Genomic DNA, 16399 nt, shown 5'->3' with positions numbered 1-16399 from the left:
AGTTGTAGTGATGTAGACCTTACATTGATGTCATGGGTGATGCTATAACCGTATAAGTCGTAGTGATGTAGACCTTACATTGATGTCATGGGTGATGCTATAACTGAATGAGTTGTAGTGATGTAGACCTTACATTGATGTCATTGATGATGCTAGAACTGAATGAGTTGTAGTGATGTAGACCTTACATTGATGTCATTGGTGATGCTAGAACTGAATGAGTTGTAGTGATGTAGACCTTACATTGATGTCATGGGTGATGCTAGAACTGAATGAGTTGTAGTGATGTAGACCTTACATTGATGTCATTGGTGATGCTAGAACTGAATGAGTTGTAGTGATGTAGACCTTACATTGATGTCATGGGTGATGCTATAACCGAATAAGTCGTAGTGATGTAGACCTTACATTGATGTCATTGGTGATGCTATAACCGTATAAGTCGTAGTGATGTAGACCTTACATTGATGTCATTGGTGATGCTAGAACTGAATGAGTTGTAGTGATGTAGACCTTACATTGATGTCATGGATGATGCTATAACCGTATAAGTCGTAGTGATGTCGACCTTACATTGATGTCATAGGTGATGCTATAACCGAATGAGTTGTAGTGATGTCGACCTTACATTGATGTCATTGGTGATGCTAGAACCGTATAAGTCGTAGTGATGTAGACCTTACATTGATGTCATGGGTGATGCTAGAACTGAATAAGTCGTAGTGATGTAGACCTTACATTGATGTCATTGATGGTGCTAGAACTGAATGAGTTGTAGTGATGTAGACCTTACATTGATGTCATGGGTGATGCTATAACCGTATAAGTCGTAGTGATGTAGACCTTACATTGATGTCATGGGTGATGCTATAACCGAATAAGTCGTAGTGATGTAGACCTTACATTGATGTCATTGGTGATGCTATAACTGTATAAGTCGTAGTGATGTTGACCTTACATTGATGTCATTGGTGGTGCTAGAACTGAATGAGTTGTAGTGATGTAGACCTTACATTGATGTCATGGGTGATGCTATAACCGTATAAGTCGTAGTGATGTAGACCTTACATTGATGTCATTGGTGATGCTATAACCGTATAAGTCGTAGTGATGTAGACCTTACATTGATGTCATCGGTGATGCTATAACCGTATAAGTCATAGTGATGTCGACCTTACATTGATGTCATCGGTGATGCTATAACCGTATAAGTCGTAGTGATGTCGACCTTACATTGATGTAATGGGTGATGCTATAACCGTATAAGTCGTAGTGATGTAGACCTTACATTGATGTCATTGGTGATGCTAGAACTGAATGAGTTGTAGTGATGTAGACCTTACATTGATGTCATGGGTGATGCTATAACCGAATAAGTCGTAGTGATGTAGACCTTACATTGATGTCATTGGTGATGCTAGAACTGAATGAGTTGTAGTGATGTAGACCTTACATTGATGTCATGGGTGATGCTATAACCGAATAAGTCGTAGTGATGTAGACCTTACATTGATGTCATTGGTGATGCTATAACCGTATAAGTCGTAGTGATGTAGACCTTACATTGATGTCATGGGTGATGCTATAACCGAATAAGTCGTAGTGATGTAGACCTTACATTGATGTCATTGATGGTGCTAGAACTGAATGAGTTGTAGTGATGTAGACCTTACATTGATGTCATGGGTGATGCTATAACCGAATAAGTCGTAGTGATGTAGACCTTACATTGATGTCATTGGTGATGCTATAACCGTATAAGTCGTAGTGATGTAGACCTTACATTGATGTCATGGGTGATGCTATAACCGAATAAGTCGTAGTGATGTAGACCATACATTGATGTCATTGGTGATGCTATAACCGTATAAGTCGTAGTGATGTAGACCTTACATTGATGTCATTAGTGATGCTAGAACTGAATGAGTCGTAGTGATGTAGACCTTACATTGATGTCATTGGTGATGCTATAACCGTATAAGTTGTAGTGATGTAGACCTTACATTGATGTCATTGGTGATGCTAGAACCGTATAAGTCGTAGTGATGTAGACCTTACATTGATGTCATGGGTGATGCTAGAACTGAATGAGTTGTAGTGATGTAGACCTTACATTGATGTCATTGATGATGCTAGAACTGAATGAGTTGTAGTGATGTAGACCTTACATTGATGTCATTGGTGATGCTAGAACTGAATGAGTTGTAGTGATGTAGACCTTACATTGATGTCATTCGTGATGCTATAACCGTATAAGTTGTAGTGATGTAGACCTTACATTGATGTCATTGGTGATGCTAGAACTGAATGAGTTGTAGTGATGTAGACCTTACATTGATGTCATTGGTGATGATATAACCGTATAAGTCGTAGTGATGTAGACCTTACATTGATGTCATTGATGGTGCTAGAACTGAATGAGTTGTAGTGATGTAGACCTTACATTGATGTCATGGGTGATGCTATAACCGTATAAGTCGTAGTGATGTCGACCTTACATTGATGTCATGGGTGATGCTATAACCGTATAAGTCGTAGTGATGTAGACCTTACATTGATGTCATTGGTGATGCTAGAACTGAATAAGTTGTAGTGATGTAGACCTTACATTGATGTCATGGGTGATGCTAGAACTGAATGAGTTGTAGTGATGTAGACCTTACATTGATGTCATGGGTGATGCTATAACCGAATGAGTTGTAGTGATGTAGACCTTACATTGATGTCATTGGTGATGCTAGAACTGAATGAGTTGTAGTGATGTAGACCTTACATTGATGTCATTGGTGATGCTAGAACCGTATAAGTCATGGTGATGTCGACCTTACATTGATGTCATTGGTGATGCTATAACCGTATAAGTCGTAGTGATGTAGACCTTACATTGATGTCATTGGTGATGCTAGAACCGTATAAGTTGTAGTGATGTAGACCTTACATTGATGTCATGGATGATGCTAGAACTGAATGAGTTGTAGTGATGTAGACCTTACATTGATGTCATTGATGGTGCTAGAACTGAATGAGTTGTAGTGATAAAGACATAGAAAACTATTGCATTTTTATCGAATACAATTTTAAATCAAATTTCTCATAATAGTTTTAGTTCAAGTTCATATATCGATGAGTTCATTTTCTAACACATAAATTTAGGCAAAAGTTAAATGTATATTTCGCATTCATCAATGACGTAACACAGCGTAACAATGTCACAAACAAACTATGCATACTAAATTGATAATGATATATCAGTAATTGTGTAAAAACAAATAAAAATATCAAAGGTTGTTACCTGTTCTGACATTAAGCTAATGAGATTGACATATAGGTTAACTTTACAACCTGTGAATGTTTCAATCAAATTAATGTGGTTTTTTAATGTAATTTGCGTTTTAAAACATTTCCAAATACCACTATTTCCTTCTTTACAAAAAGTATAAAAGAAGAATGTTTCCTCAATGTTTCTATATTCGTTTTATGTTATTGCCTGCAAAGCGTTAAAAAAGAAAGATTTTTCAGGTATAGTTTTATGTAAATTACAAGCTTGTATTTTGAATTTCACTAATTAAATATTGTTTTTCAAAACTGATTTTTTTTAACATTTGTGACAAGAAAAAATAATGTCTATGTTTTAATTCATCGAAATCATTAGGAATTACTTATCCATTACATTGATATTTAATAAATGATATATGATCTTATTTTCTAACGATATTTTGTATTTAGATTGTACATAGTTATATTATAGTTCGTTTCTGTGTGTGTTACATTTTAATGTTGTGTGTCTGTTATGTCGTAATTTTCCCCTTATATTTGATGCGTTTCCCTCAGTTTTAGTTTGTAACCCAGATTTGTTTTTTAGTCTGAACAGCTACATACTACTGTTGCCTTTATTCAAACACAAATGTTGGTCTAATGAGGATAACATCGAATTTAACGGAAATTGTTTTTTATTAATGTTTTGTGTAGTGTCTGGGCACCGTATCTCACTAATTACTCTCCTTAGAATATATAGATCCACAAAACATAATTGCCACTAATGGATATCAAACTAGAACCAATGCGACTAAAAAATTTTGATATTAACTCTACATGTCATTGCAAGGTTGAATTAAAAAAAACCAATCTATAATGTTAAATCATAGTCAAGTGATAACAATTGAATGCACTGCATTTTATAAATATCTACATATTATTTATCATTATCTGTTTCAAAGGATTGACTGGTTATGTTTCTGAACAAAAAGAAAATCACAAAAAATACTGAACTCCGAGGAATATTTTACAACAGAAATTCACTAAAATTCAAATGGCAAAATCAAATGATAAAACGCACCAAACGGATGGATAACATCAATGTAGTTATATTGGTACAGTTTAGTCTAATTTAGCGTTTATATGACATATTTGTTTGAATTCTACAGTATCTAATTTTGCGTACATTTTGAAGCTTTGCATCAGATACTTTTAGAATAATCAATTATTTTTCTCCCTCAGAATCATGAATATGTTATCAGTAATCATTGGACTTGCTGCTGTTGTAACTTTGGGCTCAGCTCGTGTATATCAAAGCGACACCATTCCGTCAACTCGGAGATTGAGGGGATCTAGACTTAACGGAGATTGGAATAATGAACATCGTACCAGTGGATTGAATGATGGACAATTGAGCGGAAGATGGAATGACGGACAATTGACCGGAAGATGGAATGACGGACAATTGACAGGAAGATTGAATAACGGACATTTGAACGGAAGATTGAATGACGGACATTTGAACGGAATATTGAATGACGGACATTTGACCGGAAGATTGAATGACGGACCATTGACCGGAAGATGGAATGATGGACAATTGACCGGAAGATTGAATAGGGGACATCAGAATGGAGGTTTAATAAGTGGAAAAAGACGTAAGACATTAGTACTATTTACTTTCAAATGAGTTCATTGATATTCAATATTGATAAAAATAAACAAAGTTATAAAAAGCTGTTTAATAGTCAAAATTCAAAAATCAATATAAGAAACATAAATACGGGTTACAACCTAAATTCTAGGAAATCACGTCAACTATAATAGTACGTAGACACGAAACAACAATAAATATGTTTTTACATGCACATGTATATGTTTTTTTCTAGAATATTGGGACTTATTCACTAAAGACTTAGAACAGTCACTGGTCGTGCGAATCTACATTGCTAACATACAACTAAAACTATATGTTGAATAGATAATAAATCTGTAAAAAATTGTAAAGATCAAACATTTGTTGCTTTTTAAACATATTTGTAGGAGATCAATAGTTAAAACGATTATTTTCAAAATATTTGTTTTTGTAGAATACAGATCTAGAAGATCAGCTGTTCACAGGCCACGTAATTCATACAGTGGAAACAGAGGAAGTATCCGTAATAATTTTAACAGTGGACGATTTAATAGATTGGGTGGCAATTCAGGATGGAGATCAAACTCAAGATATAATTCACATTGGTGTAAGTACTTACTTCTAAATCAATTAAATATGCTTTCGCATTCATGGTTCTATATGATTTTGTGAAAACTTCAAATTAAAGTATGTTGCCTTAAGGAATGTAGCGTAAGACTATTCTAAATATATTTTTATCAACAAGCACGTTAACAGTAGCCAGTACTTCGGTACTGGCATGAAAATACGGATTTTTTGTGTTATTAAAATTTGCTGTTACAAAGTGATAGAAATTATTATAAATTAAGGAATGTATCTCCCTCATGCAAAGCTCTGATTCCTTTCACGGATTTGGCTATACTTTTTGGACCTTTTGGATTATAGCTCTTCATCTTTTTATTTGCTTTGGATTTCAAATATTTTGGCCACGAGCATCTCTGAAGAGACATGTATTGTCGAAATGCGCATCTGGTGCAAGCAAATTGGTACCGTTAATTTTATTAACATTTACATATAATATGTAGGTTTATAAATGCCACATAAATAGTATTTATGCTTGATACAATTCTGATATTTATTTATAAGCAAGTAAAAAGTGCACAAAATGGATCACAAACAGAATAAAAAATTGTCAAACGGTACACGATAAAATGTATCAACTGGGTACATAAAACAAACATAAAGTCATAGAAATAATGATATTATTAATCAAGTTATGTTATTTATCTGATTTATAAAGTCATCTGTTTTTATTTTACAGAATATTTAAACTGAGATGGACTGGAGGGACCATCACACATAATGTGTACATACAACATTAAAATTCGTAGATTTTATGACTTTTTTTTAAAATAAAATAAAAAAATATAAAGCAACATATTTCCTTCGTTAAATATTCTTGTAACATCATGTGACTGAAATGTTGTAACATTTGGTTTTATTGTGGAAATGTATAACCCTACATTTTATGTTTTACCACAATTCAAAAGAGAATAGAATCAGGATTAAATTGTTTAAAGATATTTGTGCAAATCAAATACTTACAAAAACAAGTAGAATTAAAAAGTCAATTGTTCATGGTATTTCCTCTTTTTCTTTTATTAATTGCCTTCTAAGTTAAAAAATATATGGTTTCTAAGGACTTTTATGTTCATAAGTGGTTGCTTAGGGCAAAAATCATTCCTAAGGTTAAATATATTAAAATAAGTTATTAAAAATGTCATATGTACTATTCATAGTTTTTAAAGTTAAAAAAATAAGTGATTGCTAAGGACTTGTATGTCGTTTCTAGGGACAAAAATGTCATTTCCAATAATAAAAATGTCATATTTATATTATTCATAGCCTTCTAAGTTCAAAAATATATGGTTGCTATGGTGTTTTATGTCGTTGCTAGGGACTTGACCTCTGACCTTGACCTAACTTTGTAGATCTTATTATGCTGATCATTTTTGAAATTCAAAGTTTCTTTCTATCTGTAACCACTTTTGAGTTATAAGCAAACAATCATCATTTCGGACCCCAAAAACAGTTTTGGTGCCCTAATTCCATAACAATTGGTCCAATGATTTTCAACCCAACATAACTAATGTAGATCTCGACAAGACACATATTTTCTCCGTTACATTTTATCAGCAATCTTTTACAGTTATTTAGTAAATCCGATAACAAGCTAAGGTCAAAATCTAGGTCATGACCTTGACCTTTGACCTTAAGTCAATTTTCATGTTCATGTGAATTGATGATTATTGGTGATGATCCTAGGTGGCTACAACTTACAGTTTTTGATTTTTGGTGGCCAACCGACATTTGTTAATTTTCAAAGGGGAATAACCCTACCAATGAGTCGTTGAATCTTTTCGATCCAATGTAACGAAGCACCAGGGTCTGTTCCTGAACAAATTCCACCCTTTGTTTTTTTTCTACCTATTATGGTTATGGAGTTACAATGATAACAAGTTTTTCGGTGTTAGGGGAGATAACCCCTATTAAAGAAATGTTACGGGGTCGTGCCCTCACCACAAGATAGCTTTTGGTCAACCGATACTAGATACCTAATATCATTTCAACATGTCGCGTACTTTTTTTGGGAAATTTCGTTAAAGTTTGGCGGAAAGAATAATAATAATAATAATAATAATCAGAAGAAGAAGAAATACAGTAAGGTCTTTCCTTATAGAAAAAGGAAAGACCTTAATAAAGCGATCTAGAAAGGATTAATCATTACAACAATGGATGACAAAAATGAATGATGTCACAGGCAAAGGTGGCATGTTCTAAAATTTGTAATATTAAGATGAAAAATTCAAAAAAATGGCACGTCAGTCAGCATTGTGTTATAATCTTATTATCTTTAAAACCACAAACAACGAAAGACAAAAAAGCATCTAGACACTCTATAGACAAACTACAAAAACCGGAACAAAAAGATTCTAATAATCATAGCACAATAACATAATGGCAACATGTATAAATACAGAACCAGGGATACAGAAGTCAACATTGTGTTATTATCTTAATCTATGTTAAAACAATTAACTATGCTAACAATTAAAAAGAAAAACTAGTGGATATAGGTAAAGCCCATTAGCAATAAGGAATGTCAAAACTTATGAAAAATTACCATATAAGAATAATATTATGTCGGGATTAATGAATATCGAGGCGCTTGCTGTTCGGTGTGACCAAAGGCTTCGTGATCAATCATTTGCTATCATACAAAGGATTCACACGTTTTAAAATAAGAATTTACCCTCAAAGTTAATTTTATATAAATATCAAAGAGGGCCAAAAGATATAAGAGGGAAAGTCAAACTCAAAAATAAACTTTAAACACCTTTGCTAAAAAGAAAACAAAATCACAATTTGAAACTCTTGGTTTAATAGCTAGATTGTGTGCAGCAGCCCTCTCTCAAGAAATCTTGATTGAAAAAAGGCTCGGGAATTTCGTATCCATTGTTAAATACATACTCCGTATGCTGGCACTGCCCGAAGGTTGCTACATAAAAAAATAAAGTTCACCATTGGGAAGCTGTTGTCGTACAGTTTTGTTTTTAACTGACCTTTATTGTCAATTGCTAGATGTAAGTCAAGATATGAGCCAGACTAAACTGTATCTGGTGTATTCTTTATTTTTAATTCGATTAGATAGATAATTCAAAATAGGTACCAAATTTTGAATTATTGAATGAGGTAACATGATCTATATAGCGGAAAGTTAAGTAAACGGTTAGGGTGACTATTTTGCAGCGCAGTGTGTTTGTAAATACTTTTTTTATATATGCGCTGAATTAACGTTGAAAAAACAACCAATATGAATTTTACATGCAAAACTATAGATATATATATCAAAAAGGGCGATTGTAACTCATGACGAACAGAATAACCTTCATATAAAACCATGCCAAAAAAAGAATTCTTTAATGAGCCTTATTATATATCTGATTTTTATCCAAATCCATAGTTCTAAACACCTATTCTTTGAGACACTTAGTCCCTGAGACAACTAGTTCTGAAACGTTTAGTCTCCGAATCACCTAGTTCCAGAGACAACTTGTCTTTGAAGCACAAAGGTCACAAAACTTTAACAAGCTACCTGTTTTAGGTACTGCGACCATTCTCGTGGGAAATAACAGTTTCAGAATAACCCTGTAGATTGCAACAATAAAAAAAGACTGCTAAACGGTTGCTTCAAACTACAATTCTTAAATTCAAACTTACTGGTTAATAAACTTCTCAGTAAGAACTTTTTAATTTGATGATATTCTCTTTTTGATGCTTAACCATTAACAGCCAAATAACATATGAGCGAACTCGCACGATGTATTAGTGTCTTTATATACTAATAACACGGACCACAGGGTCAGCCACCATGCAACAACAAATAGTATTATGGCAACCAATGATAAAGGGATTATTCTCACTGACGATTATGTTAATGATTTATTCAAACAGGTAAATTATAATGAATAACAATTAAACAATTAACTACAAATAATGGCTTATGCTTAAACTGCATTTTGTCACACATTTTCTTTTTTTCAAATAACTCCATTATATTGAAAGATACCACAGGGACAGTAAAACTCATAAATCGAAAAAAACTGACAAGACCATGGCTAAATATGAAAAAGACAAACAGACAAACAATAGTACACTTTACACAACATAGAAAACTAAAGACTAAGCATCACGATCCCCACTAAACACTAGGGGTGATCTCAGGTACTCCGGAAGGGTAAGTAGATCCACATGTGGCACCCGTCGTGTTGCTCATGTTATAACAAATCCGGTAAATAGTCTAATTCGGTAGGTCATATTCATGGAAGGGAAGGGGATTGTAGTTACGACGTAAGGAACATATCCAATATCATTTGTGAAACGGTTATTTCATAACGGTCAACCAACTCGTGATGGCGTCCGTAAACTTTACGTAGGGATGATTTCAACTTCACCATTTGGATCTTTTGGTTTGATAGTTTCCTTGTGAGCAGCAACCCTCTATCAAGAAAATTATGGTAGGACATGCAAGCTTAGGAATATCGTATCAATTGGGAGATATATACCCCGTATGCAGGTTCTGCTAATGTTGAGTCTACGAAATGGACAGTTCACAATTGGAAAGCTGAAATCATCTCTTTTGTCGTAAAGTTTTGTTTTCAACCGACCCTTAATATCAATTTCTAGATGTAAGTCAATATATGAGGCCGACTTAGCTGTATCTGTTGTATCCTTTATCTCTAGTTTGATGGGATAGATGCGTTCAACATATTCACCAAATTGTGAAATATTTAGTGAAAGAACATCATCTATATAGCGGAAAGTAGAGTTAAAGGATATAGCCAACTTCTTATCTTTCTTCCTAAGAAGTTCCTATATGAAGTCAGCCTTATAATAATAAAGAAATAAGTCGGCAAGAAGAGGGACACAATTGGTTCCCAATGTCGACGGTCTGTTGAAAAACACGTCCTCCGAACGTAACATATTCAAATATGTTACGTAAAAAATATGTAAAAAATAGTAAAAGTTTTCAGCAGTCAACATTGTGTCATAATCTCAATCACTATAAAATAACAAATGTGTCAATAAGGAAAAACAAAATGGCATATAGACAATATACAAACAAAGCCCATAAGCATAAGCAAATAGGATAAAAGATTTTATTACAGAAAAATAACACAATGAAAGAGTCTGAAATACACTTAAGAAGTATTTCCTTAAAATAAAATATTGGTTAATATCATATTTTAAAGTAAAGCTAAAGGTATCATTCAAAAAAAATCAGAAACAATAATAATAACAAAACAAAAGATACGGTTATGTAAACATTTCAAAATTCGAAATTCTAAACAAATGACAATAAATAATATCAAACCTACTCTGTCAATACATAAAAAAAAACTAAAGACTTAGCAATATGAACCTAACCAAAAACTTTATATTAAGTCTTTAGATTTTTTTTATGTATTGACAGAGTAGGCTTGATATTATTTACTGTCATAATAACCATTTGATACATCGTTATTTTTACAAAGTTTACATAAACTTAATATCAAAGTATCATTTGTTTAGAATTTCAAATTTTTAAATGTACCTAATATAAAGTGTTCGGAAGGGTAATCAGATTCAAGTCGCACAATTTCTGCTGCTCATCTAAGTACAACGTAATGATTACGTTATTCGTTAGGTAACATTTTGGAAAAGAAGACGGGATCATGTGTACAACATAGTGTACATATTTTTCTGATTTCATTGTTACCCTCTTGGTCATATACATTGTGTCTACAGATGTTTCGGTTCTTATACATTATTGGCTTTTAAATATTCGCCATGAGCGTCCGTATGAAGGCGGATCCGAAAACTTCAGACGCAGAAAACATACATAGAGGTTTTTAAATTATTTTTTACCCAACTTACACAATTAGCAGGGCCCATACCGAATAGTCAGCTATAAAAGTCAAGAAAATGATTAAGTAAAACAATTCAAACAAGAAAACGTACATCCTTATTTCATGTACAAACAAATGAACGAAAGACAAATATGTAACACATCTACAAACCACAAATACTGATTTACAAGCTACTGTCTTGGGACAAGCTCATGATACATAAAGAGTGTAGCGGGGTTAAACATGTTAGCGAGATATCAACCCTGCCATAACCGGGGACAGTACAACATAAGAACAATAAATTAAAACAGTGGAAAAAGTCTTTAGGTAGATGGGGTATCTAAATTATAATCCATAGATTTTTAAAATAATTTGCCAAAACGTAGTTTAAGTCACGCATTTTTAAAAAAAATAATTAAAATAATTGGTCACGAGGCTTATCTTACGCTACAGGTTGAGCACAATTGAAATTGACAGATTTTGTATAGATTATGCATGAAAAACCCAATTTTCTGCAAGAAAACGAAAACAACACCATAGAATTATGAGATAAAATTTTAGATATTTTAGGGTTTCAGATAATAAAATGGAAAAAGGAGTCACGGGACCCGTTGTATTGCCACATAATAAAATAGGTGAATTCCTAACAAATTCTATTGTAAAATTGCCTTTATTTGATTTATCTGTCCTTACATATCAGTTGCCTCTCCTTGTGTGGCAGAGTTGGAAAAAATTGATACACTAAAATTACATTCATTTTCGAATTATGAATCTAAATGTCCCTATGGTATCTTTTGTCTTTCCTACACTATTTACTGGGTTTGTAATAACACGGCGGGTGCCACATTTATAGCAGGATGTGCTGATCCTACCGTAGCACCTGAGATCTTTCCAAGTTTTTGTTGGGGTTTGTGTTGATTAAAAGTCTTTAGTTTTCTATGTTGTGTATTATGTATACTATTATATGTCTGTTTGTCTTTCATTTTTAGCACTGTCGTTGTCAGTTTATTTTCGATCTATGAGTTTGACTGTTTCTTTGGTATCTGTCGCCCCTCTTTTAGACGGGAAAGAGCGTTAGATGCAAAAAATACATAAGATCTTTTTTCATAAGATCGATTGCACTGCTGGTAGACTGTAAGTCCCAACTTGGTATAAGCAGCCTACTAGTCATTGCGTAGGTACATACATGTTCAGAAACCTATATTTTGCAACTCTATTGATGGATTATTATAAAAACTGTGCCTTACTCAAAGTTGACTTGATGGCTTTTTTTAGGTTCTGGTTTGATCAAAGAACTCTTTAACTGTTTACAATGAGCTTGATATACCCACATAAATTAAGGCAACAGTAGTATACCATTGTTCAAAACTCATAAATCGTTTAAAAAAACTAAATCTGGGCCACAAACTAAAACCGAGGGAAACGCATTAAATATAAGAGAATGACGACACAACATAAAAAATGTAACACACACAGAAACGAACTAAGCATTAGACAAAATCCGATGAGAATAACAAATATAACATCAAAACTAAATACATGAATTTGGGATAATATAAGAATGACCATATTCCCAAACACCTTTATCCGCATGTATTATAGTCATGATTGATGCTTGTGAATGTAAACTTAGGAAAGCGCTTTAACAAAATAATAAATGTTAGGATGTTATAAACTGTCCATGTGAGCCTGTTCTAAAAGTTCTATAGTTTATCCCTACCACTAGAGGTTTGAAATTACTTACTGCTGACTATGCGGCATGGGCTTTGCTCAAAGTTGAAGGCCGTACGGTGATCTATAGTTGTATATGTATGTGTCATTTTGGTCTCTTGTGGACAGTTGTCGCATTGGCAATCATACCACATCTTTTTTTTTTATATTTACACATGCATATTCATTTTTATAAAAGGAAGTAAATTCATAATTTTTATTCAAAAAAGTAAAAATCTACGGATGATTGTTCATATCTTGAAATGTACTCCTTGTGTCCTCGGCTATCCTAATATCCTGTAAAATTAAAGAACCTTTTGTTAACTTATAAATAAGGAAATATCTTTACAGTTTACAAATATAATCAATTAAAGCCTACATCTTTTCCCATTTTGTTGACATTCACGTCATTATTTTGATATCAACTATAACAGAATTCGTTAGAAAAACAAGCATAAGATGTAGTCGATGATGAAAATATACCGATTGTAAATTTGTTTAACTCCTAACTTTTTAAAAGAAAATTGGATTAATATCTAGTAAAAATAAAAAAAAAACCCGATTAGTTTACAACATCGAATGGTGAACTTCCTGTAGTATACATATATAGTATAGGACTTAAACCAAACTCTCATTTAAAAGATTAATCAAACATTATGAGACATATGAGAGTTCAGAGATGCTGAGAAAATCTAATCTGATGCATAATCGAAACTTACCTTGTTGACTCCATCCTGAATTAGATCTCCACCCTAAATTAGATCTCCTCCCTGAATTAATCCCCCATCTGTCAAAACGTCCTAATCCACTGTCAAAATGACTGCTTCTGTAAGAATCATATGTAGCTGCTCTTTTGTGTCCTACAGAAGTAATATCATGTTTTATGATTATTCTATAATTATTTAAAGTGCAAAATGTCAAGTTTGTGCTCCATTCATATATGTTAGTAAATAAAATGTATCGACCTATTTACGCTCATTCATCTAATAATAATAAGTATAAAATTCCTTTTTTACATATACATTAAATTGTTATAACATGAGCAACACGACGGGTGCCACATGTGGAGAAGGATCACCTTACACTTCTGTAGCACTTGAGATCACCCCTAGTTTTTTGGTGGAGTTCGTGTTGCTTATTTTTCAGTTTTATCTGTTGTGTCGTGTGGTATTGTTTGTCTGTTTATAAATCAACAATAATGGACATTTGTGAATCTCTATTGATTACATGGAATAAATTTTATATAACTTACTTCGATATCCGCCATTTAACCCCCCTGACAGACGTCCACCATTCCAACCACTATTCCAACCATTATGCAGCTGTCTACTATTCCATCTACTTCCCAAAACTCTGGATCCCTGTGAACCCCATGATCGTTGATTATAACTGTTAGCAGTTGCTAAAGTTACCAGAACAGCAAGCATAACAACAAAAACTAAGGTATTCATGGTTACTGAAAAAGGATCAATTTAATTATTAAATATTAATTTCATTGTGATTAAAGCTACAACATAAATATTTATGCTACAACAGGGCAAATGAAATCATTGAAAAAAAATGTTATAATATGACACAATAAAAAACGTTTGTCAAATTATTAACTTTTCGAAAATGTACATAAAACTAAGTATTCACTTTAATCGATTTCTGGAAAAATGTTTAACGTACGAAATTTTTACTGTTAACGCATTTTGTGAAAAGAGCCGCTGTATCTCTATAAGACGATGAGTGAGAAAATACTAAAAAACGATACAGAAAAACAATGCTCTTTCGAGGGACGTTATTATAATGCTTTTTAATTTGAAATATATATCAGCAAAGTTATGACATTTATTTATTTGAAAAAGCAGTAACCAAGTATTATTTTCTAATAAATATGAGATTGAAACAGCTGAAATAGTAAACATTTTCTAAATTGATATAAACAAATTAAGTAAATAACTTACCTGTGTTTTCTTTTCTTGAAAGTATTTGATGAATGATACGATATGCGATGGAGAACACTGAGATAGCACTTCGGTTTTATACCATTTTTTAACGGAAACACTGCTAAATGGGGATTTTTGATATAAAAAATAACACAAGTAGACTACGTAGATAAATAAACAATTATATGATGTAAAGGTTACGACAATGACCAACATATCAATGTCATTGGCTAGATGTTAAGTCGTTTATGTGGAATTTATGGGCACATCTGTCATATACAAATTACGTCTATCATCATACATTCTATACATTCAGTTTAATATAATGGTGAAGTATTAAAAGTTAAAATAATCAGAGATGGAGATAGAAGTAAAATTTTAAAGATCAGTATTAAAATATAGATATATTCCTTTATGCCTAAAACCTTTTCTATGTCTCACAAATTTTTAAAATTAATGAAACTGGAAGAAATACGTTAATAATTATACTATGGATTTGTAAAATTTAACTTAACACACATTTTCTTTAGCCCCGTGTATGGGGCGAGTACTCTTTGTATGAATTGACATATCACAATTATGTATTGGTTTCTATCCTTAGACTACAAAAACCGCCCCTGTCATCAATAGCAGACGCGATCAGAATTAATTGTTTTGGCAGTCTATCACTATCTGAGTACTATCTATGTGCTATTGTAAATTACCTATTAGCATACTCGTGTACTAGGATGTTCAGATCATATCTTCTAGAATAGTGCTTTTTACATTTGAAAAAAATCCAAAGATATAGTCGTTCCAGAACTCCTCATTACATTGATGATTTTTACAGCATTTTATGAATGAATGGTAATTTTCTATTGGAAATCCTACATGTACACTAAGTACGCTTACGAAACAGGAGATCCTTGAAAACCCCAAATCGATTCTAATCTCCTTTGGTGTTAATCCAAAAGATGAAGACCAGGATCTTCCATCCTTATATTGGATTCCTAAGCTTCACAAACATCCTTATAAGGAAAGGTATATTGCAGGTTCTTCCAAGTGTTCCACCAAACCCCTTTCTGAAGTTCTCACTGAACAGCGGTATACTACTGTTGCCTTTATTTATACTCACTGCAGTTAAAGAAGGACTTCAGAAATATTCCGAAACGGCATATTCAAGAAGTGGTGTTAATCAGATGTGGATACTGAAAAAATCGAAAGAGTTATTGGTTAATTCACAATCTCAATCATTAAAACATTGTACCAACATTAAAACCTTTGCATTTTCAACTCTTTATACCACTATTCTACACACTAAACTTAAAGCTCGACTGAAAGAACTCGTCAAATTATGTTTCTTTAACAAAAAGGGCACTAGACGTTTTAAATATCTAGTTGTGGGTAAGAATTCGGCTTTCTTTGTGAAAAATCATACAGAGTCAAGCAAAAAATACACC

General features: G+C 32.8%; 1 protein-coding gene across 1 annotated transcript; it reads right to left on the bottom strand.

Moving 5' to 3' along the window:
• Positions 1 to 13232: 13232 nt before the first annotated feature.
• On the bottom strand, positions 13233 to 15100 carry LOC143073704 (uncharacterized). Its single transcript, XM_076249466.1, has 4 exons — positions 14979 to 15100; positions 14282 to 14485; positions 13749 to 13889; positions 13233 to 13326 (listed from the first exon to the last, which is right to left on the bottom strand). Exons 2-4 carry the CDS (start codon positions 14478 to 14480, stop codon positions 13319 to 13321), a joined length of 348 nt encoding a protein of 115 aa, XP_076105581.1. The 5' UTR covers positions 14481 to 14485; positions 14979 to 15100; the 3' UTR covers positions 13233 to 13318.
• Between the last annotated feature and the right edge of the window lie 1299 nt (positions 15101 to 16399).

This window comes from Mytilus galloprovincialis, chromosome 4, assembly GCF_965363235.1.
Source record: "Mytilus galloprovincialis chromosome 4, xbMytGall1.hap1.1, whole genome shotgun sequence".
Classification (NCBI taxonomy): domain Eukaryota; kingdom Metazoa; phylum Mollusca; class Bivalvia; order Mytilida; family Mytilidae; genus Mytilus; species Mytilus galloprovincialis.
This window is presented reverse-complemented; position numbering and strand designations above follow the sequence as displayed.

What these genes read in the sequence shown, in the direction of transcription:
- LOC143073704 (XM_076249466.1), bottom strand. Translation starts at nt 14,480, where the DNA reads ATGAATACCTTAGTTTTTGTTGTTATGCTTGCTGTTCTGGTAACTTTA. An exon ending in GTTAAATGGCGGATATCGAA is followed by an intron (nt 13,890 to 14,281) that starts GTAAGTTATATA and finishes TTACTTCTGTAG; the next exon opens with GACACAAAAGAGCAGCTACA.